At 38.2% G+C, this 24,150-nt stretch overlaps 1 protein-coding gene across 1 annotated transcript in view; it reads right to left on the bottom strand.

Moving 5' to 3' along the window:
* The window catches only part of MYO16 (myosin XVI), a 379,702-nt gene that overhangs the window by 172,952 nt on the left and 182,600 nt on the right, over positions 1–24,150 (bottom strand). The window contains exons 10-13 of the mRNA XM_082054681.1: positions 23,483–23,633; positions 10,440–10,550; positions 7,956–8,021; positions 4,487–4,614 (exon numbers count right to left, since the gene is read on the bottom strand). Of these exons, the coding sequence (XP_081910807.1) occupies positions 4,487–4,614; positions 7,956–8,021; positions 10,440–10,550; positions 23,483–23,633 (456 nt within the window). The remainder of the gene's footprint in view (positions 1–4,486; positions 4,615–7,955; positions 8,022–10,439; positions 10,551–23,482; positions 23,634–24,150) is intronic.

Here is a 24,150-nt window from a genome sequence, read left to right on the forward strand (position 1 = left end):
ATTGATATTTATGTATAATATTTTATGTAATGGGTGATTCATTTTACAAGACCATTCATTTTATGCTGTCTGCTTTGTTGCCTGGGGAGAGCCAGTCAACCTGCATGAATAGTGCTGTAAGCCTCTGCCCTGCCAGAAATTATGAACATCTGAACAAACAAATGGGATGAAAATTGAAGTAGTCCTTCAAGATCAGAAAGTAGTCTGGTGGTTTAAGCAAGGCTTTCAAGGCTTTGGACTTTTAGGCAGCTAAGTTCCAACTCAGGCAAGTTCAGATGCCTTCATCTCTTTTCATTATCATCTCTTGAGAAAATATGGGAGGCAAAAATTACTAGACTAAGAAAAACAGTATCATTAAGGGTTACGCTGCATGTGCAGAATTCATTAGCAATAGTATGTGTCCAATAAAAGAGTAATTCACGAATCATTAGTAATGGCCACTAAACTCATGGGAAGTATCTTTCTGTAATTACATTTTGGCAGAAAACAACAACAACAACAACAACAACAAAAAACAAACCACTTTGCTAATAGAAAATAAACTTTATCTCCACAAAATAAACAAGCTACAGAGTTTGATGAGTATGAAAGGATTAACTTTAATAAGAGTACAGTTTCAGATATTCTTCCTAGTCCTTTTGAAAATCTTGTGTGTAGCTCGATGTACTGAAAATAAAATAAAAGACACCTATAAAGAAATTACTACTTTTTAAAATAATAAACTCAAACTTTTCAGGAAAAATTCAGATGAGAGTTTTACATACTGCCATCACTTGATCTTTCTCTGGCAGCTAATAGTTAAGCTAGAATAATATTGAGAATTGCAGACAAAAAGTAAAATACTGGTATGGTACTAATTCACACTGCTGCATATCATATCACAACATGCACATCAAAACAGTAGCTTCCTCTCATGGTAAAATCTTTACAAAGTAAAGCATAATTATGTTTATAAAATATATTAACTTATACTATACTTACTATACCATACTTATACTTATACTTACTATACTAACTATACTATACTTACTTATACTATAAGATAGCATTATAAGCAAAAGCAAAGTAGTATAGACTGAAGAGTTTTACTGTATAATTGCATCATGTTTCACTTGCTAATGATGACAACATAAGGCAAAAGTGTATTCTCAGTGTGTGATTCCAGGAGTGCTCATACGCCAAAATGGCATGTCTTGCAGATATCAAGGGAATTTAATCTTGAGACCAGTGCATGCCCACACAGATCATCTGCTGTTGCTGAACTTACATGCTACTAATAAAACCAAACAAAACTAGCACTCTTCTGCTTTGTGGGATTATTTTCCTATGTGGCATCCCGATACTCCTCACTGTAAGAGCTCTGACTTGGACAGTGTCTCAGGCCAACCATTCCAATATTACAGCAGCAGCAAACACAGTACAAGGATTCTAGGAACTATTTAGTCTAAGCCAAAGGCATCACCAAAAGCAGTGGGCCCTACCAGACCTGCTTTGGGAACTCATTTCACTTGTAGAAGAATTTGGATTTAGAATGGATTCAGGTTAAAATAGCTCCTCAGCATCACCACTACCCTCCCAGGTGTAATTTTGACCTGAGAGTATTTCTTCAGCCCAGATCACCAGGCCACCACCTGAATGTTTGCGTTGGCACAAAGGTTGGTGCGGAAATGAGGAAATGAGCACGCAAAGGTAGATGGGCAGAAGCTCTTGTAGACACCTTATTCCAGTGTAACATTCTCATGGATCTATGAATCCTTTCCACTTCTTCATCCACTGTCTCCTTCCTTCTGAGCGCTTACATGAAATGGCCTGTCTAGCTACAGAGAGCTTCTCTGAGCTCCCTCATCTTCATTCAGCCTGTCATTGTACATTAGAGGTAAGTGTATTTTTTTAACTTTAAAATTTGTTACTAGGTGCACTTATCGCGCTATATGTGGATGCCTGGAAATGTACCCACAACTCAGCTTTATTAATGGAGGTATTTTAAAATCACAGAATTTCTTACTTAGGAATGAAGAATATGCTTGATACAAGAGGCGGAAGAAAAAGAAGTAAAACACAAAAGCTTGGAGTATTTCAGAACTGCAGAATTGCTGTTACTTGGTTTGATAGAAAATGAAACTAATATCTTGAAAACTTCTCCACAAACTCCTCTTCAAGTGGAAAATCGAAGAAAAACTGACTGGATACTATGCCACATGCCCTCAGGGCCAGAAAGTCCACCCTGCTCCATGATATTTATTAGCATAGAAGTAATCAATGAATCAGCCCTCACAGTGGTGGAAGAACCTTCTCTTGCTGATAGCTAATGTTGTTTTACAGCTGAATTAGCAAGAAAGTAGAAATCCATTTTGACCACAAATGCACACATGCACACACATGACCAGGTGACAGAAAGAAGGTAGATTAATAACTTAAGTTACATCATTAATATTTTTCAGATTATTATTATTATTGCTGCAAAACACATGGAGATTTCCTATATCACCTTTACTTTTCGCGAATTATTTAGATTCTACCGAAGGACTGATATAATATGAATATCCCATTTTTAATACCTCTTTATGAATTTCTAAAAGATCTCAATTCCCTTCTGCTTTCTCATGTAGTGCTATTAGAAGAAAGGTATTTCAAAGAACTGTTTCTAGCTATTTCTGTCAAGTTGCAGCTATACTTATCTCCTGTTCCAAATTACCAGATGCTTTCCTTTCAGGTTCCATTTTCACAAGTGACCTTTAGCTCTAATTAATTATCCACATAAAGGATACTTTAGGATGGTATATATGTGGGTTGCCTCGATGTGATACAGAGATGTCTTGCCAAGTCCTGATGTGAACAGACCACTCTCTTGTCACATTCTCCATCAGGTCTCTGATTTATATTAAGCTACGGTGGGCTGGTCAGGGATTGAGACAGTGGGGCTTAATAAATGCCTTGACATACTGAAATGAAACCACCAGTAGCAACTGTTTCCTGATATCAAAGCCATTTATCAATAAGTACAATATTCTTTGTGTATTACTACACAACACTTAACTTGGCAGTTGGCTTTTTCTTGAAGTGTGACCAAGTAATATTTTCTACTTCTTCTCTGTTTACACTTATAGGCAACTTCACAAAGATTCTAATCAATTAGCAGTGTCTCAAGTTCATACTTTGAAGAAAATGCTGAAAACAGTGCCTTAGGATATTTCTTATTTTTATCAATATTGTTATACCTAAAGAAAGAGTTAATATTTACAAGATGATAATATGAACATACAGTAATGATTTCCTAATATTGTTTTTACCTCTGTTTAAATGTCACTGCACACTGGATAAATAAGTATCCGTTCCATTCTGACTAGGTTATAAAAAGCTTACCTTTTGTTTCAGCCAATCAATAGTCAGTTCCACACATAAATGATTTATACATTTATAATTTGGAAACTTCTGAAGTATTTTTTTTAAATAAACTATGCTTTTAAAAGAAATATTTAATTACAAAATTCAGATGTATTCGAAGACTTTATATACAGAACATCAAATAATCACAGGAGTCCGTATCCACATAAACAGAATGCAATAGAAAAGGGATGCATATGATTGTATTTATGTGTTAATTTTAATTCTTGCAGCTCTAAACCAGCATCATTAGCTACTTTTGAGTATCATATCCTCTCCATTTCATAGTATTCAATTATCTTACAATAACAGGTAGTTCAAGAGCATTTTTTTTCTTTCTCATAGCCCATGAAGTTCTGTAAACCCTTGCCAATATTTCAGCCAACAGCAGTTGTCAAAGGGACAAGATTGCCCAACAAATTTGTGCAACTAAATCAAATTCAGCAGACTCATTGTTTTCAACTAGGATGAAGGAAAAAAAGGGATTAACAGATTTGGGGATCAGAAGTTTCAAGTGAATACAAACTTTCACCATTGTAAAACTCATATATTCAGATGAGGCTGTTTCACTGGACATTTCTAATACATTTATTCACAAATTTGAAGTTATTTATCATTAAAACAACACTGTGAATAAAGGTACTAGTTAAAGTCCATTCTGAAGTTGAAGAGGTAAATTACAACCTCAGGGCCACACAAATTTGTGAGGTAGAGTGGAAGTTCCAATACAGGTGCACCAACTCAGAGTTTTATAATTTAGACAAGGACTTCTCATTTTTATTGTCATTAGATTCTATTTCTAATCCTGATTCATGTTATATTAGCAAACACACAGAGCAGTTTTGAATTCTTTACCATTAACTCTTTGTTCCTAATTAGATGCAGCTAGATGGAGTGGGAATTCCCCAAGATAATTTATGAACTTGAGATGTAATTAAACCTTTTCCAGTTCTATTTTGCTCTAATGTATGATACAGAGATCAGTACACATAAAGAAATCAGTTGGAGGAAAAAAAAAATAGAAATCTCAATTGCTGAGTCCTGGGGGGAAAAGCTGAAAGGCAGGAGTTACAAATTAGTTAATAGAAAGATAAATTTTCACCTGAGGATAAAGCACTGGGGACGCTGCTCCTGGAATAGCATGTGGTAAGCTCTTTCAGCACAGGCAAATATATGTGGGGGAAGTGAGGAACATAATTTTCCAGAGTTACTTAAATAAAGCTGGGTGACCTGAAAAAATGTAGAAAATTAACATTATCAATACATTTCAAACTAATTATGTTTCACCTCCCTAATCCTGGGTCTTTTGTAAAGCTCTCTAAGCATTATGAACAGAATCTCTGTACGTATATATGTGGTACCATTACAGTATGAATTCAGATTTTAATTAAAGCAAACAGAGCTGTAAGCATAGAGATCTAATTAAGATACAAAAATAAACATATACTAGAGGACTCAACAATACTGGTTTGTGCATTGAGTAAAACAAAACCTAGTAAGTTACTTTTTTATGCCTCATGTTTATACTTCTTCAATGTCTTGGTTTAAAAATCTTACAAAATGAAATATAATAATATCATGAAAAATTAAAATTGAAATCAAAGGATTAAGTTATAAACTAATTCATTTATTACAAGACAGAGAAGTCTTCCATGAATGCTCTCTCTTCAATATTGAATAACTTCTGTGATACACATAGTTAGAACATGTACTATCCTTAAAGCTTAAGTATGAGTATAACCAATTATCTGCTGCTGAACCTCAGTTATTTTCTGAGGATATCCTAATGTCCTTTCAGCTAATATCAAACAGATTTTAGAAAAAATAGATAGTCTGCTAATATCTACAATTCTTTTACTTCAGAATAAATAAATGTAATAAAGAAAATACTGAATGTGATTTAGATAAGATTGTGAGCAGAAACACCATACCATTTTACAAATATCCTTAAATAACTAATTTTAGCTACCTTTTTATATAGCTTTTATCAGACCTGCACATGGGTTTCGAAAGTTAACACAGGCTCTACAGAAACCCATGGCAGCTGGGGGACAATTGGAATACTATGAAGCATCTAGAATGATACTGGATGCTACCACTTAAATCCCTTCCTTTCCATCATGTCCCATTTCCCCAACTGTTCTCTCCAACAGCCTTTCCACCACAGTGCCATTTTGTATTTGCTCCTTTCTACAAACTAATCACCCTGTCCTGTCCTATGCGTGTCTTATTTACTTAGATATTAAACTATTGAGTCTGGGGGCATCTACAATGCTGTGACTGAATGAATCCTCCAAAATATGGCCCTATTCTCATCCAGGACTTTAAAGCTACCAGACTATACAAGATTAAATCCGCACTGATTCTCAATGAATCATTTCATCATGTCACAAAACAGAAAGAAAAACCTTCACAGACTTACTGTGGCAAGTGCTTTGCAAGTTTGCATATTTTTCTAACACACAATTTTCAAGGATATATTTGCCCTAATCATACACAAATAAATGCTGCACAAATGTAACAAAACAGGATGACCATAACACAAGCTGCTTCTACAAACAGTTACTATGATACCTTTGAAGTGGTGTCTGCACATCCCTAGTAGAATAGTGATACCTTAATGTATAGTGTAGTAATACATTGTATTTCCATGTAAAAATGCATTAGTGCTGTCATCTAGCAATCGCATTGAATTGCATAAGAAGCAACGTATATCAATGTCCACTAACATATGATTCTTTATGTCATTTCAGAGTGAATAATTGCTTATAAAAATATTTTTTAGTAGTATTCTATTGGAGCTAAGTGTGGGGGGTCAGTGCAGCATAACAAAATAAAGATTGCCCAGAAGTTATGAAAAGTATTTTTAAGAGAGAAAATAAAACCTGGAGTGTTGCTGCTAATGAAAAATGTACATTATAACCTTTTCATTGCTTCATCCTAGTTTTAAAGATAGTGTCCTGCCCATTCTGTTTCTGACAGCTAACAAACCACATTCCTGAAACAAAAATGCTAACTAGTGAGCCACATCATATGGCATGTCAGTGTCTACCGAGGAACAGATATATCATCAATTTTTAATACTTCAATATACAGACCAATAACACAGAGTTCAAAATAATACCAGCTAAGCTGCTGCAGTATGAGCATTTCAAAAACAGAGAAAACAAAGCTATTTCACAACCATGTTTTTTTGATCATCTGGGAAATAGCTGCCTAATGAACAATACCATGCAGATAATAATGATGGAGTAAAAGCCGTGATGATCCAAGGTGATCCAAACAATTACAGGACAAAGTGTCTCATGCTAAACTTGCTAAAATAGATCTATCACAGAGAGGCCAAGAGAAGAAGCAGCAAACGTTCAGGAAAAATTTTAATATGGAAGCCTACCATCTGAATTCTTTTTTCTTTACAGTTTTCCCTTGGTGCACAAAATCGTGTATCTAATGTAAAATACACAGTGACAGGAAAAAATATCATAATCTTAAACCTTTGGGATGATGGATGATTTCCATTTCTAGAAACCAAATTTAGTCTCCCAACTTGGAATCTGCTACTACTGCCATTGAATGTCACAGTATTTTTTTCTCTCAAATTTACTACTGATAAACACAAAGCCACATGACATAGCAAACAGAGGCTAGTTTGCTTACCAAATTTTGAACCCTTTATAATTCTTGTAAGCTAAGTAAACATATTTGAACACTCCCTAACACAACAGTGAACCTGATCTCTGTGCAGCAATGTGATCTCAGTGAACAATGAGAAAATTACGGGGAGGGAGGAAGAAATCAACAGTTATGCTAGTGGTCTGTCTCTAAAATAGCTGAGTGGTGATGAGGCAGAGATCAAATAAATTGAATTTATGTTACTCTCATTGATCTATAAAGTCCACTTAAGTTAGTATCAACGTCTACGGACTAAAACAAGCCCCTTGTAAATAACTACTCTTTTTTATAAGAGGAAGATTAGAAAGATAAGGGAACTACTTTTCAAGAGAGAAGCATCTGTAGCGCTTCCTAAGTGGCCTGATGTGTATGACAGTGCACACATGGACCCAAGTGTCCTTTGCCCATGGGCTGCCTGTGCCCAACACAAGCAACCTCCGTGAGACAGCCCCCTATAATGGCCTGGTGTGGAGCACAGACAGTCATTTTGAGCCTTTCTGCACCATTCAAGGTTGTTATTTCTCTAATTGTGCTTTGGGCAAGTGGGGTGTGAACTCAAACAACCACTGCATGAAGTATGTGTCTACTTCTGCAAGTCTGGCAGTGGCAGAAACCATCAAGGTCGTGTTATGTAGAAGGAATTATTTTTAAATAATTGAAAGTGCTGCTGCTCATGGAAAGCATTAGCAAGATGGCTGTTTTACAAATAAGACACAGAAAAAATAGTGGCATCTTGGAAGAAATTATTTTTTTTTTGCAAAATATTTAGAACTAGGATGATCCCAACATAAAAAAGCAGATATATGTTAATTAATCTTAGAGGTTTGGCCTGCTAAATGAACTATATGATTACACTGGAAAAGTTGCACACTGTAACATTTTAAAGAGAGAATGCTTACCATGGTAGAATAAATAGGAAGTTCTTTAAAAGGGTTAACAAGCAACAGTATATCACCAATGTAGGTCTGAAAAAAAGAATAAGATAAATTGCTTTATTAAATAATAAGTTAAAATTTTAAGGAGGCTAATTCTTTCCTTCCAGAAAAGAATTTTTGCAAAGCTGCTTAAATCTAACTATCAACATATTAAATAAAATGTGTGAATTCAGAGCTTTGAACTTTATAATTTTAAATGGAGACCTAAATTTACAATTCAGACAGCATTAATTATTCTTTTTGTAGCAAAACTAAGTTCTTCATAATTGAAAATTATGCATAGAAAAACTGCACTGCATATATTATTGGTAGATTACTTGAAAGTTAATTTGTAATTTACTATTTGTTAAACTACAAAAATCTGACATGCCTACCCCATAAACAAGTTCTTCAAGAAATTTATTTACAGGATTGATAACAGAATTTAGAAACGCTATACTGATTATGCAGAATTGATACATTAAAATATATGGCTTGTGGGATAGGACAGAGCTATTGTTACATGTGTAAGTATTTTTACATGTGCATGTGTATGTGAACATTTGTACACACATATAGAAAAAAAAATCCTGGCTATATTATTAATAAAAATAGCAAACCATCCACTGATTGCAAAGGTGCCAAGATTTTCTGTTTCCTATTTAAACACTCATATGTGAAATATGTACTTAAGTAAAAGATTGTAGGTCCCCCTTGCTGCTGTACTTGTCATAAGTAGCTGCTGCCATATCATGCTCTTAGAATGCAAAAAAGCCAGGCCTCTGTCTCAGAAGGTGTTGACGCTCTACCAAAGCATGATGGCTGCTATTGAGCAGAATATTAATGATCACTGCCTATGAATTTCCATTAACCTAAGGAAAATGCCAGAGCAAGGCATGAGATCCTCTTAGGTAAAATCTTCCCTATTTTAAAATAAAAGACTTCCTTTTTATAAATACTGAGTATCTGTGGATCCTCCTAAATTCAGTTAAAATTATCTGGTTTTGACACCTTTAAAAGTGAGATCAAGCAAAACAAATACTCAAAATAGGAATTGACCCTAAACCCCAGAATTTTTATTATCTTTGAATGCCATAACAGCTGGGGTATATTACAAGGAGGGTGGTTAGCAGATCGAGAGAGGTCCTCCTTCCCCTCTACTCCGCCCTGGTGAGACCCCATCTAGAATATTGTGTCCAGTTCTGGGCCCCTCAGTTCAAGAAGGACAGGGAACTGCTGGAGAGGGTCCAGCGTAGGGCAACAAAGATGATTAAGGGAGTGGAGCATCTCCCTTATGAAGAAAGGCTGAGGGAGCTGGGTCTCTTTAGTCTGGAGAAGAGGAGACTGAGGGGTGACCTTATTAATGTTTATAAATATATAAAGGGTGAGTGCCATGAGGATGGAGCCAGGCTCTTCTTAGTGGCAAACAATGATAGGACAAGGGGTAATGGGATCAAGCTGGAACACAAGAGGTTCCACTTAAATTTGCGAAGAAACTTCTTCTCAGTGCGGGTGACAGAGCACTGGAACAGGCTGCCCAGGGAGGTTGTGGAGTCTCCTTCTCTGGAGACATTCCAAACCCACCTGGACATGTTCCTGTGCTACCTCACCTAGGCGTTCCTGCTCCAGCAGGGGATTGGACTAGATGATCTTTTGAGGTCCCTTCCAATCCCAACCATACTGTGATACTGTGATACTGTGATAATTGAAGTCCCCAAAATTCCAAAGGTATTCACAGCAACATGCCGATTCCCCATATTCCTTTAGTCTAAACAGTGAAATCCACTTACACATTTAAAAACCATTTGCATGTTTCACATTAACATATTACTCAGCTGTTCAGTAATTTAGAAATAAGTTATGAATAAGCTATGAACAGGGACACCATGATTGTCAAGTGTAGATTTTTCTCCAGAAGTAATGTATGCCTAACCAGATGCACCCCGAGGTTAATATGGCAAAACCAGGAAAACCTGCTTTAGAAAAACCTCGCTATAAGTATTTTGTTCGGTATCTAGATGATGAACATTACAATATAGAGGATGATTTCCATTATATAGGAAGAGATCATGAGTAATGAATTCTAAGCTTTTTAAATCTAAATTCCTTTCAAATTTCCAGTAATCATGTGCTCTATTAAAATTAATATAATGTTAAAGATGGAAGGATCTTTTGGTAGTTTTAGAGGGAAAATTACATGTGCTCATCAGTTTTTAACAATACACTTGCTCTGTGAAATAAACACACATAAATTTTATCCAACCTATCTGAAGTGTTATTACATTTTTAATTTCTGCTTTTCCCATATAAACTTGAGAAATTGTCATTATACATACTAAGCCATTTAAATATTAGTCATGAGCCTGAGGCAGGTTACAGTCCAGTACTTATGACAGTAATCCTACTTTTCCTATTCTCTCTTTTGTTCTTTTTTGAAAGCTTACTGTTGATAGGTGAGTAGCAACTCACATATATCTGATTATTATTGAAACGCTTCTGAATCTCATAAAGCAGGCTGCTGTCTGTTAGCTCACTCAAAGAAGCCAGGTCGTCATTTGGAGCTGGAGGCATTAGCTTGATCTGGAAAAAAAAAGTTAGAGAAATAAAGTAACTTCACAACAAATCATGCTGTACCATAACATTCTAACCTAAAGTATAAACCTGGATCACTAGAAATTACATAAATAAATGCATTAGGAAACTGGAAAGTTGTCACTCCTTGCAAACAATTACACATCATTAATCCTAAGCAAGAAAAGAACATCAAAAATTATTATCAGTGCATGAGTCTGGTGGGCTCTTAAGAACATAGACCACTACAGGAGTGTCATTTCGCTGTCTCTGAACCCATAAAGATTCCCAGCTCAAATGCAGTTCCACTGCTCTCTTCATTAAATGTTTATGGCAGAAGAAATCAAGACTATAAAAGTTAGTGCACTTGTAAGCTATTTAATGTATAGTATTTAACAAAGCTCTCACACTACTCTTCATCTTATGGGATTTAAAATTCTAATAGATTTTTTTTTCTGCAGAATAGAATGAAGTTAATAAGAAGTGGGAATCACGTTGTCAAGGAAACCAGAAGAGATACAGAAGCAGCTACTTTAGCCAAAAGTGGTGAATGAAATGAGCTTAATATTTTTGAGATTTAAGAGGAATAATATAAGCTCTGCAATGTAAAGAAAACACTAAGGAAATGAAAACAATATCCAAAAGACAGAAGACAGAAGAAAAAACAGTCAGTGATAAGGGAAGTTTGATTAAAGACAAAATTAACATTGACAAATTAACGTGTGCTTATAAATTTTGATCTATACTTAGAATGTAAGGTGATTCCTTTTTTATGTCAACCCGAATAAAAACATTTTTGCATCTCAGCAGAATACCTAGAAAGAGAAAATTCTCATGTGAATGATGGCAGAATAATTTGAATTGTTTTTTCAGAGTTTACTAAAATACTCTCTTGGTTTCTGTTTTAAGGATGGACAATGAAGATGAAACAACTTTATTCTGTTGTTCTGTTAAGATGAATGTTCAGGAGGAAAGCAGATACTGTCTTTTCTCAAAGAACAACTCATCATCCTCAGCCTCTGGCAGTGGCATGTGACAGAAGCAGCAGACCAGGAGATTTTGGAGGGAACATGGAGTGTGCTTCTGGCAAGAAGATGAGCCCAGAGACTATAGATACTGGTGTTTAATACTGGGGATCTGATCCCAAACTACTGAACTTGTATTGTTTCCATAGGTTCAAGGTCAACTTCAGAAATCATGATGATCAGGGTTCTCTTCCCACACCTGTCAGAGCTGCACAGTGTGACAGGCCAGGAGGCCTGTGTGGTTGAATAGGAATCTGTTGGGTATGCTCAAGCAGAAGAGGAGAGTTTACAGGTCATGGAAGCAGGGGCTGACCACTTGGGAGGAATATAAGGCTGCTGTTAGAGGATGTAGGAAGGCAGCTAGGATAGCCAAGGCCTCCTTAGAATTACAGCTGGCGAGAGGGGTCAAGGACAGAAAAAAGAACTTTTTCAAATACATAACAGATAAAACTAATACCAGAGGCAATGTAGGCCCACTGATGAATGGGGTGGGTGCCCTGGTGGCAGAAGATACAGAGAAGGCAGAATTACTGAATGCCTTCTTTGTCTCTGTCTACCCTGCTGGAGACTGTCCTGGGGAGTCCTGTACCCCTGAGACCCCAGATGAAGCCAGGTCAATGGAGGAGTTTGCTTTAGTCAATGAGGACTAGGTTAGGGAGCAATTAAATAGTCTGGACATCCATAAATCCATGGGTCCAGATGGGATGCATCCGCGGGTGCTGAGGGAGCTGGCTGAAGTCATTGCTGGACCGCTCTCCATCATCTTTGCCAAGTCTTGGGAAACGGGAGAGGTGCCCGAGGATTGGAGGAAAGCAAATGTCACTCCAGTCTTCAAAAAGGGCAAGAAGGAGGACCCGGGTAATTATAGACCGGTCAGCCTCACTTCTGTCCCTGGGAAAGTAATGGAACAGCTTATCCTTGGTGCCATCTCAAGGCATATAAAGGATAAGAGGGTTATTAGGGGCAGTCAGCATGGCTTTACCAAGGGTAAGTCATGTTTGACCAACCTCATAGCCTTTTATGACAATGTAACAAGGTGGATGGATGATGGCAGAGTGGTGGATGTGGTCTACCTTGACTTCAGTAAAGCCTTTGACACAGTCTCCCACAGCATCCTCACAGCTAAGTTGAGGAGGTGTGGTCTAGACAACAGAGTAATGAGGTGGGTTGCAAACTGGCTTAAGGAGAGAAGCCAGAGAGTGGTAGTCAATGGTGCGGAGTCTAGTTGGAGGCCAGTATCTAGTGGAGTGCCTCAGGGGTCAGTACTGGGGCCAATATTATTCAATATATTCATTAACGATTTAGACGAGGGAATTGAGTGTACTATCAGCAAGTTTGCTGATGACACCAAGCTGGGAGGAGTGGCTGACACCCCAGAAGGCTGTGCTGCCATCCAGCGGGACCTGGACAGGCTGGAGAGTTGGGCAGGGAATAACCTGATGAAATTTAACAAGGGAAAGTGTGGAGTCCTGCATCTGGGCAGGAACAACCCCAGATTCCAGTATAGGTTGGGAAATTACATATTAGAAAGCAGTGTAGGGAAAAGGGACCTGGGGGTCCTGGTGGACAACAGGATGACCATGAGCCAGCACTGTGCCCTTGTGGCCAGGAAGGCCAATGGCATCCTTGGGTATATTAGAAGGGGGGTGGTTAGTAGATCGACAGAGGTTCTCCTTCCCCTCTACTGTGCCCTGGTGAGACCCCATCTAGAATATTGTGTCCAGTTCTGGGCCCCTCAGTTCAAGAAGGACAGGGAACTGCTTGAGAGAGTCCAGCACAGGGCAACGAAGATGATTAAGGGAGTGGAGCACCACCCTTATGAAGAAAGGCTGAGGGAGCTGGGTCTCTTTAGCTTGGAGAAGAGGAGACTGAGGGGTGACCTCATTAATGTTTATAAATATATAAAGAGTGAGTGTCACGAGGATGGAGCCTGGCTCTTCTCGGTGGCAAACAATGACAGGACAAGGGGTAATGGGATCAAGCTGGAACACAAGAGGTTCCACTTAAATTTGAGAAGAAACTTCTTCTCATTGAGGGTGACAGAGCACTGGAACAGGCTGCCCAGGGAGGTTGTGGAGTCTCCTTCTCTGGAGACACTCAAAATCCACCTGGACATGTTCCTGTGCGACCTCACTTAGGCGTTCCTGCTCCAGCAGGGGGATTGGACTAGATGATCTTTTGAGGTCCCTTCCAATCCCAAACATACTGTGATACTGTGATATTGCTGAAGAGTTTCATCTTAATGAAATAAGACTAACTATTTATCTTCATCTTAGTGTTTCCAGATTTTTGAAACACACATAAAAGCAGTCATTCACATGCAATTTTTTGGGCAACCATGAGCAAACACTGGGAAATTTGTAGTTATAAACAAGCAGGATGAACTAGATGTGATTTGGTATCTTCTCTAAATCACAGATCTTTGGCTCTGTCAAGTTTTTTCTTCTAAAAATAGTATGGAATACCAGTATCAAAATATTCAGTGAATAGTCGTAAAACAGATGACATTACTTACTCCATTATTTCACCAAGAAGAAATAAATGATGACACCAGACATCACAACCACAGAACCACTAGCTCTTATGACATAAACCAAAATCTTGTTATATTTTCTGTTTCAGTATCTCACCAGCTTTACTCATATTAATATGTTGGTATGGTACAAATGAAGTCAACAAAGCCTTGAAACCTTCTCTAACCTACCAAAAGAGAAATAAAAATGCAAATTGTAGAACAGGAACCTCACGCTTCATTTTATATGAAATATTCTCATCATTTAAGGTTTGTCAAAAAATGACTCCCACATGAGCACAAAAAAAATTCCAAGACATGACTTGTTATGTGTACTTATTGCACGTTTTACTCCATGCCCTTATGAACATTTTTTCCTAGCTTCCAAGTGTTTTTATGGTCTTAGTTATTCTAGTACTATGCAGCTGCTTACAGTCCAAACAAACCATCAATTACTATATTTGTTTTCCAGTCATTTACCCAACTCAGCCTTCTCTTGTCTTCATCTAAGCCTAGTATTGAATAACAAGACACAAGCTTAATCACTAAAGAAACTGCAAAATACAGCAAAATTAATTCTAAAAAGTGTTACGTAGCATGCATGAAGCCATAGCTCCTCACAGAGGAAAGGTGTATGTAAGCAGGGATAGCAAAGTCCCAAATTGAGTCCCAGAGCCCAGCAGTACCTTTGATCTATGGAGGGCGCACTTCTACTCTTTACTTCAAGCACTATCATTATTATTTCTGTTTTGTTTCTTGTAATAGCTCTGTCCTGGAGATTTTCACAAAAATATTGAGGTCAACAAAAAACTCCCATTTTGGGACTGACACAGTGATTGGAAGGATTTGAGGACTTCTGCTTTAGTCTTTAATAATTTCCTTACTATTCCTCTACAGACAAATACACTCAGTAGAAAACAATGTTTAAAGGAAGTATATGAGGAAACAGGCAAACTTCTCACAGAAAGTTGCCCCCTTTTTTTTTTTATTTTATCAGCTCTATCAACAGGCAATAAATGTTGATGACTAAAATGGTATATGTAAACCTCACATGCATGTAAGAACATTTTTCAATGTTTCTCCAGTCATCCACCAAAACAGGAAAGGCAGGCATCTGATCTGCATCCTGTCTGCAACAGCTCAGATGTTGAACTAGGGAGATAAAGTAGTAACCCATAAAAACATAAGGAAAATGTGCAGCAGTAGCTCTAGATGTACTAGCTGCATAGATGCATGAGCACAAGACACAGTAGCACCCAATCACACTTTCATTATGCTTTCTATTTCTTTCTTTCCCCATAAAAATGGTGATAAAATACCTTTTATTCCATTAAGTTCAATAAGCAATTAACGTACAAATGCAAAAGAGTAAGTATCTATCTCAAGGAGATCATTCAGTAGACTTAGCTAATGTAATGATTGTTTTTTACATGTACATGTAAAATGTACTTACTTCAACATGGAAGCTGTGCAAATAGGCCAGCTGAAAATTTCATGATGTAGCTGCCCATAGTCCTCATCTCACAGATTCATTTTTTTTAGAAAATATGTATTCTAAATTGGTGGAGTCTGTCAAAATGTTACTGTTACTATTATCCTTTTTTTTTCTGTCTATTTAAAACACTTGCTTGTAAAATATTCGTATTTTCAGACTCAGAAAACCGAGTATGAGTTTTGAACAAGACAAACATACACGGGTTGCCTGCTGTGTCTTTCTGTCTACCTATTCTGGAGGTGCATTCCTCACCTTATTAAAGTGAATGAGAAATTTCTGTCACACAGAAGATGTCATTTTTTTACTTTTTTTGTGTTTAATTATGGCAGTTGGATGTAAGGCTGGCTAGAAAACAAGAATTTCACTTGGGAAAAAAACAAGTAAATTTCGTTTTGACGATTGTTTTTTATGATGCACATTGGAACAGAATAATATTAAAAATAGAATTCCAAGAATTCCAAGTTTCTTGTAGAGGGAAAGCAAATGAAAGACAGAAGCCTGTGGCCTCCTTCCCTTACTAGTGTGCCCACCTTACTTGCAGGAATAAAGCAGGCATAGGCCTTTACTATACTCTCTTGTGTGCTGGCAAAACTTCACCTGTGCTAAAGACTGGTCTGCTCTTAATCTATCTCTATAAAGACTAAACCTACACTAAGCTAGAGACAAATGTCTTTATTTGTAAGTTGGATATGCTGGGGTGCATCAGCGTTGGTAGTTTTTTAAGTACCACCTACTAAGAGCACAGGACCAGGCCATTCCAAAATGCAGAAAATCTAGCAGGTGAGGTGAAAAGCCAGCTTGGTTGAGCAAGGATCTTCTTCTTGAAATACAGTGAAAAAAGAAATTACATGGTCAGTGGAAGCAAGGGCAGGCAACAGGGGAGAACTACAGAGGTGCTGCTCTCCATTTCAGGGAGGAAATTCACACTGCCAAAGCTCAATTAGAACTGAAGCTGGCCAGTGCTGTGAAGGACAATAAAAAAGGCTTTTTAAAATATATTAATGGCAAAAGGAAAACTAGAAATAACATTGTCCCATTAACTGATGAGCACGGTCACCTTACTAACAGGGACATAAACCAAGCCTAGATGTACAATGCTTTCTTTGCCTCAGTCTTCAACACCGACGATGGACTTGCGGGCCCCCATAACCCTGGGCTGGAAAACCATGGCTACGAATATGATGAACTCCCAATCAATCCGGAATTTGTACAGGATCTGATACTCCAGCTAGATTCCTGCAAGTCGATGGGGCCTGATGGGATTAATCCAAGGGTGCTTGAAGAGCTGGCTGATGTCACAGCGAGACCTCTCTCTGTGATTTTTCAACACTCTTGGGAATCTGGAGAGGTCCTGGAAGACTGGAAGCTGGCAAATGTTGTCCCAGTCTACAAGAAGGGCAACAGGGATGACCCTGGCAAATACAGGCCTGTCAGCCTCACTTAGGTTCCTGGCAAAATCATGGAGAAGATTGTTCTGGAAGTTATTGAAAACCATCTGAATGACAACATAGTCATTGGTCCCAGCCAGAATGGGTTCATAAGGGGAAAGTCTTGCCTGACCAACTTAATTTCATTCTATGACATGGTTACCCACCTAGTTGACCAAGGGAAGCCTGTTGGTGTAATCTTTCTGGATTTCAGTAAAGCCTGTGTCTAATACTGTGTCCTACAGTATTCTCCTGGACAAGATGTCCAGCATCCAGCTGGGTAAACACACAATGCAGTGGGTGAGCAATTGGCTGACAGATCGGGCTCAAAGGGTTCTAGTAAATGGGGTTATGTTGGGCTTGTGACCAGTTGCTAGCAGGTTCCACAGCGATCCAGCTTAGGGCCAGTACTCTTCAATGTCTTTATAAATGACTTAGACTCAGGACTTGAGGGATTGCTTAGTAAGTTTGCCAATGACACAAAACTGAGGGGAGGTGTCAACACTCTTGAGGGCAGAGAGGCCCTGCAGAGGGATCTGGACAGATTGGAGAACTGGGCAATCACCAACCGCATGAAGTTCAACAAGAGCAAGTGCTGGATTTTGCACCTGGGACATGGCAACCCTGGCTGTACATACAGACTGGGGGACAAGATGCTGGAGAGCAGCTCTGCAGAGAAGGATCTGGGGGTTCTGGTCAACAGCAAGTTGAACATGAGCCAACAGTGTGCCCTGGCAGCCAAGAGGGCCACCCATGTCCTGGGGTGCATCAAGCACAGCACTACCAGCCGGGCGAGGGAGGTGATTGTCCCGCTCTGCTCTGCACTGGTGCTGCCTCACCTGGAGCACTGTGTGCAGCTCTGGGCACCACAGGATAAAAAAGATATTAAGCTACTGGAAAGTGTCCAGAAGAGGGCTATGAAGTTGGTGAAGCATTTGGAGGGGAAGCTATATGAGGAGCAGCTAAAGTCACTTGGTTTGTTCAGCATGGAGGAAACTAAGAGGAGACCTCATCACGGTCTACAGATTCCTCATAATGGGAGGGGGGGGGGCAGGTGCCAAACCCTTATCTTTAGTGACCAATGACAGAACCCAAGGGAATGGCAGGAAGATGTGCCAGAGGAAGTTTAGGTTGGACATTAGGAAAAGGTTCTTCCCCCAGAGGGTGGTGGAGCACTGGAACAGGCTCCCCACAGAGATGTCACAGCTCCAAGCCTGACAGTGTTCAAGAAGAGACTGGACAACACCCTCAGACACGTGCTGTGAATTGTGGGGTTGTCTTGTGCAGGGGCAGGAGCTGGACTTTATGATCCTTGTGGGTCCCTTCCAACGCACAGCATTCTATGATTCTATGACATTTTCTGAATGGTTAGCAGACTTCCTTGTACATTCTTGGCTCATGCCAGCTAGCACTCATGCAGATAATACCTGGGTATCATCCAGGTCCCATGTCAATGGTCACTGCCCATAGACTGTTTGGGCAGGGCTCAATCTTCTGAAGGAGAAAATAGTTTTGTCTTATAGATGTGAGCTGACCCATCCCACATATCCATAGGCCAGTAAATAGGCCACAGCTTGGTTTTATTTCATAATCTAGGTATAACCAAAGATGCTGACTCTATAGATAAATGGTTAGAAATGTGAAGTACTCAGCTGAATTCCAAGTATGTAAATATTTTTCTTTTTTTTTCTTTTTTTCCCCTACAAAGTTCAGGATTTGGTGATTCAGCATTTTGTAGCACTCTTTGCATCAAATTTCACAGCTCAGTGAGCAAATAAATCACATAGAAATTAGAAACACTAAGCACATTAGAGTGACAACCAATTCGACCTGGTAGTAAACATTATTTACATTAGTATAACTTATTTGTGGGATCCTTCAAATTCTGTTCTTCTCATTTACTTTTCTGAACATATAGATGATTTTTCTTATTTTTTTCTTCTCCATGCAGGTGTGTGGATATCATACCATGATTGCATGATACATATTTTATGAAACAAGAAATAAAAGCAACCAAAAATACAGCATAATTTCTAATATAAATATGCCTCTGGAAGTACTAGCTTTTAAGCTTTTTGTAACCCTAACAATGAAGATTCTTATTTACTTATTTAAATTACATATCCTTAACAGCATTCACAATCTGATAATAATCTCTAATGATTTTTAGTTTATATACTTGTGTCACTGAAATAAGGATGCATTCTAGCTCTTATGTGTAACACTATGATACACACAGTTGTCCCTTGTGTATGCAGTAAGTGAAAAGGGTATCAGGGGATATTCTGTCACACAGTTCATATGGCTAACAATATGTAAACAAGAATTATAAACAAAAAAAAAAAAACCCTATTTTTTAATAAAAAAGACTCAATTAAGAAAAATAAAATATTTTATCTATATTTTTTTTTGTAGCATGAAGCACATAATTCAATTCCAGGACACTAATTTCAATCTGCTATCAGAAAAATATCCTTCCTAGCTGAGAGGAAGAGCAATTGCTAGCCATGATAAAATTCTGGAACTTATTCATACTGCTGTCTTTGTTTGGCAGCACAGACCTTGACATTATAGGTGATCAAAGAAGATCTTTTACCTAGGAATAAGCAAAAGCTAATACAAGCCAAGAGAGACCCAAAATGCTTTATCAATGTAGTCATTTGATCCCCATCTCCCATGCTTCATGTAACAAAAATCTTACTTTATGAGAAACAATATTTTGTTAAGACTCTTATGCATTATTTTTGCAATTAAAAAAAAATGAGGCTACATAAAAAAGCCAAAGAAGTTATGAGCTTTCTCTATTAAAAATGCATGTTTCAGATGTAATAAGATGAAATTTTTGACTCTGATCCTCCAACAAAGGCCTAATCTGCATGCCATATTGCCTAAGAATGTACGAAATTTCTGACACAAAGCATAGGAAATATCATGCTGATCTATTTCAATAATGTATGAACATAAAATCCAAGTAATGACTCCACATATCCTATTGAAAAATTAAACAGTACATGATTACTCTGAATGTCGTTTGGAATGCAACTGGTAAGAATACAAGATTGTGAAACTCATTAGAATGAATATACCCAAGAGGCAGAGATGGGGGGAAGGGGTTGTTCAAAGCTTTCCTTTGGTATGAGCACTAAATAAAATTGTTAATTTCCAAATTGTGATGTAAAAAAAAAAAAAATTACTTGGAAATAACATCTCTGAAAACTAAAATTACATATTATATACACAAATATGGATATGATATACATATGCCTACAGTTGCGTGGCAAGTAGTATAGAGCACAATCCCCATCCTCACAGGTAACAAAAATACATTAACAAGAATATTCAAGGTACAGAGAAATTTTGGTCTTGATTGCTTTTTCTTCAACTATGGCAGGTTTTGCTGCCTCTTGATTCTCTTGTCATAGGTATCTCTCTTCATTCCACAAGAAAATGGAAGAAATAAAGCACTGCTCACAGTAAGCAATATGTTTAAGTTACTACAGCTTAATGTTCCCAAGAAAAACTGAGACTGCCCATAAATACAATCAAAAAACATCATCAAGAAAATGCTGAAACAAGAAACACCTGTGACAGAAAAGACAGTTTCCAAGATCACAATTATATCACTTCAGACAAGAAAAAACCTCATATTTTCATTTCACAAAATATGGGAATTCTTTGGTTTACTAAAATTAAAATATCTTCTGAAGAGATTAAAGTATTTTAACCACTTTTCTCCATAAGAGCCAAAGCTTATTAAGCCCTTGCCAACAGAAAAGTTCTGTTAATATACGATTTTTTTTTTAATGCAACCAGTCATTTAAAAACATAACAGCTGAAATAGCAGAGTTTCTAACCTATCCCATGTTAGTGTTAATTTCCCAGATAGGACTGTTCCTGCTTACTAATTTCCAAAGGAGCATAATTCCTTATTCAGCAACTGCATATATTGGGCAAGCTTTGCAGTTTCTACTTCTTCTAAAAGACAAAAAGACACTCATTCCTTCTAGCTTGTGTCAAGCAGGATTTCACAGAGAGTTTTCTCCAGAAATTTCTCAGCTAATGGAGCTAAAAGAGATTCACCATTAAGTCTGCTGCCTTGTTTTTGAATTGTAACTGTTGTGGGAAGTTGCACTGATGTATGATGAAACAGTAGGAATAAAGTTTTGAAAATCTGTCCTGTGAGCCTAAAGTGACTCTAGATCATGGTGCAGGAGAAAAGTACCAGCATAGAAACGTCTGGTTTCACTTTCTCTCCTGGGAGATTAGCTGTTCTTCTTCCAGTCAGTTTCCGTGTATGTTTTACTTCACAAACCATAAAGCAAAAGCCTACAGGTAATGAAAACTTGAACAATTTTAGCTAGGTCTGCACCAAAACAGAATCAAGCAGAAGAAAGTATATATTTTCTTGTCCACACTCCTGTTGAACATCTAGAAGCAAGTGATAGTCTCAGTAAGACCCTAGGCTAAACACCTCTCTGTCTTTCTCTACAATTATAGAATCATAGAAACATTTTGGTTGGAAGACACCCTCAGGATTATCAAGTCCAGCTGTGACCTAACTCTAGCACTAAATCATGTCCCTAAGAACCTCATCTAAAATCATTTTAAACACCTCCACCACTTCCCTGAGCAGCCTGACAACCCTTTCCATGAAGAATTTTTTTTTCCTAATATCCAATCTAAACCTCCCCTGGTGCAACTTGAGGCCATTCCTCTTGTCCTACCACTTGCTACTGGGAGAAGAGACCAACCCCCCTCCATGCTACAACCTCCTTTTAGGTAGCTATAGAGAGTGATAAGGTCTCCCGTTGGCCTCCTTTTCTCCAGGCTAAACAGTCCCAGTTCCCTCAGCCACTCCTCATCAGACTTGTGCTCCAGGTCCAGATCCCTTTATATGGCCATCCTATCCTCCAGCAGGTCAACATTCCTACCCAACTTGGTGTCATCTGCAAACTTACTAAGGGTGCACTCAATCCCTTAATCCAGATCATTGATAAAGATATTAAACAGAGCTGGTCCCAATACTGAGCCCTGGAGAACACCACTCATGACCAGCCACCAACTGAATTTGGCTCCGCTCACCACAATTCTTTGGGCCCGGCCCTCCAGCCAGTTCTTTATCCATCACAGAGTGCACCCATCCAGGTCATGAGCTGCTGCTTCCCCAGGAGAATGCTGTGGGATATGGTGCCAAAGGCCTTACTGAAGTCTAAGTACACAACATTCACAGCCTTTCCCTCATCTACTAAGTGGATCATGCTATCGTAGAAGGAGGTCAGGTTGGTTAAACAGGACCTGCCTTTCATAAAGGGAAGGCTCCTTCTAAGAGGGTTGCAAGCATTTACTTTTCTGACCAGTAGTGTGTCTCTTTTAGGTTGACCGTGTTTTCATCACATCCCTGCAGAGTCAGCAAGGCCAGAAATTGTATGACATGAAAATAAGATGTCAGCCAAGTGCAAAACATGTTGTGATATCTTCTGACTGAATAGGGAAATTAGTGCTCTATGGGATTCCAAAGCTGAGGACTTTCAGAGATGGACTTGTATGACTGACACATGAACTCACTGATTGATCTCATATGATTAACACATTCTTTTTAAATGTGCTCAAACAAAAAGCAATGGAGTGCATGATTCTGCCAAGGCAGCTTTGCAGTTTCTTTGAACTGAACATGGTTTAAATGGAAACAGTATCTTGCTTTTTTGTTTAGCTTCAAACTCACAGTAAATTATTTTAAATGGAAACTGTCCCCTCCATTCCTCAATTCTAAAGTAGTTTTTTTCTTAAGTGGCTAAATACTTCTGGAACATATATCTCCTAAATGCACATACCATAAAATAAAACCCCTTGTAGGAAAAAACAACCAGCTAACCAAAACCAACCCAAATAACATTTATGTCCTAAACACTCAAAGTTAGGACATGCCAGATTTATAAGCAACAGATAATTGCCTCATTTTGCATTCACCCTAATGCTGAATGAGATTGTGATCCTGTGGAGAAAATTTTAAAGGGTATCCAAATAATCGGTGTCTGTATCCTAATGCATTAGCACAAGAAAGGGATTAACACTGCAGCTGTAAATCAAGCAAGTCCTATCTTTAAATTGCAGTCTCCCAGGTTGTGCTCCTTTCCTTTGTAAACCAAAGTTGGAGACAAGAGCACCCTTTGGGCAGTGCTAACAGTTTTCCCTCCCCTGCTGTTAGCCATGAATAGAGTTTGAGGGGCTCCAAGCCCCTCAACTGCTGCAGCCCCTGACCTGCCACCAGGAGCTGGCAGGAGGCAGCTCTTCAATTTGCAGAGAGGGAACTTGTTGCATGATCAGACTGATTGCAGGGAGAGATCAAGGAGGCAAGGCTCCACAGTGCAAATGATATTTCTGTGTGGTGAGGGGAAAAAAATTACTACAGTCTTCAGATTCATAAGTTTACAATTTCCAGACCTAAGGCTCAATAGACATTTCAAGAAACTGCATGCCGTTACCTGTTCGAGTTTGGTTGTGGTGCTCACAGTGACATTTTCAGGTCCACCATCTTGAGATTGCTGCTTACATAAGCCTTTAGCTGCATCTTTAAACATGGTGTCTTTCTCCAGCAAGCTGTCTTGCTTGGCAATCGGTAAAGCCAGGGAATTGCTGCAAAGAGAATCAATAAAGTGATTAGACTCCTCCTGACAATGTCAGCCAAACAAAAGATTGCCAAATGGGGGTGGCACAAACACAGAACTAAGATACAATTCAGGGCTCAGACACTAGTTGCCAGTCCAAGTACAAAAAAACCCCACAACACGTTGGTGAGAAATAAACTGTTCACATAGAGTAGTCTGTTCCCAAAGACACAGAACAAAATACTTTGATTTAAAATTCACCTTTATGCATATCTGTTCTGAAGCAGAACCAAACAAGCCAAAGAGAATATGTATGAGTCTGCTTTTGATAGCACTAGCCTAGCAAATCAATAGCCAATTTGGAAACTGAATTTAAAATACACAACTAATCTACACAATACTGTTTTGAAAAATAATATATTCTAAAATAATTCAATACAGATATTTCCATTGCCATTAACAAAATTAAATTCCACCACTTTTTAGCTTGCTTTTAATGAGATAATATCCAAGATATATTTTATGACCAAAAGCTTCTTTGAATT

Source organism: Streptopelia decaocto (genome assembly GCF_964273445.1).
Source record: "Streptopelia decaocto genome assembly, chromosome: 1".
NCBI classification, from domain to species: Eukaryota; Metazoa; Chordata; class Aves; order Columbiformes; family Columbidae; genus Streptopelia; species Streptopelia decaocto.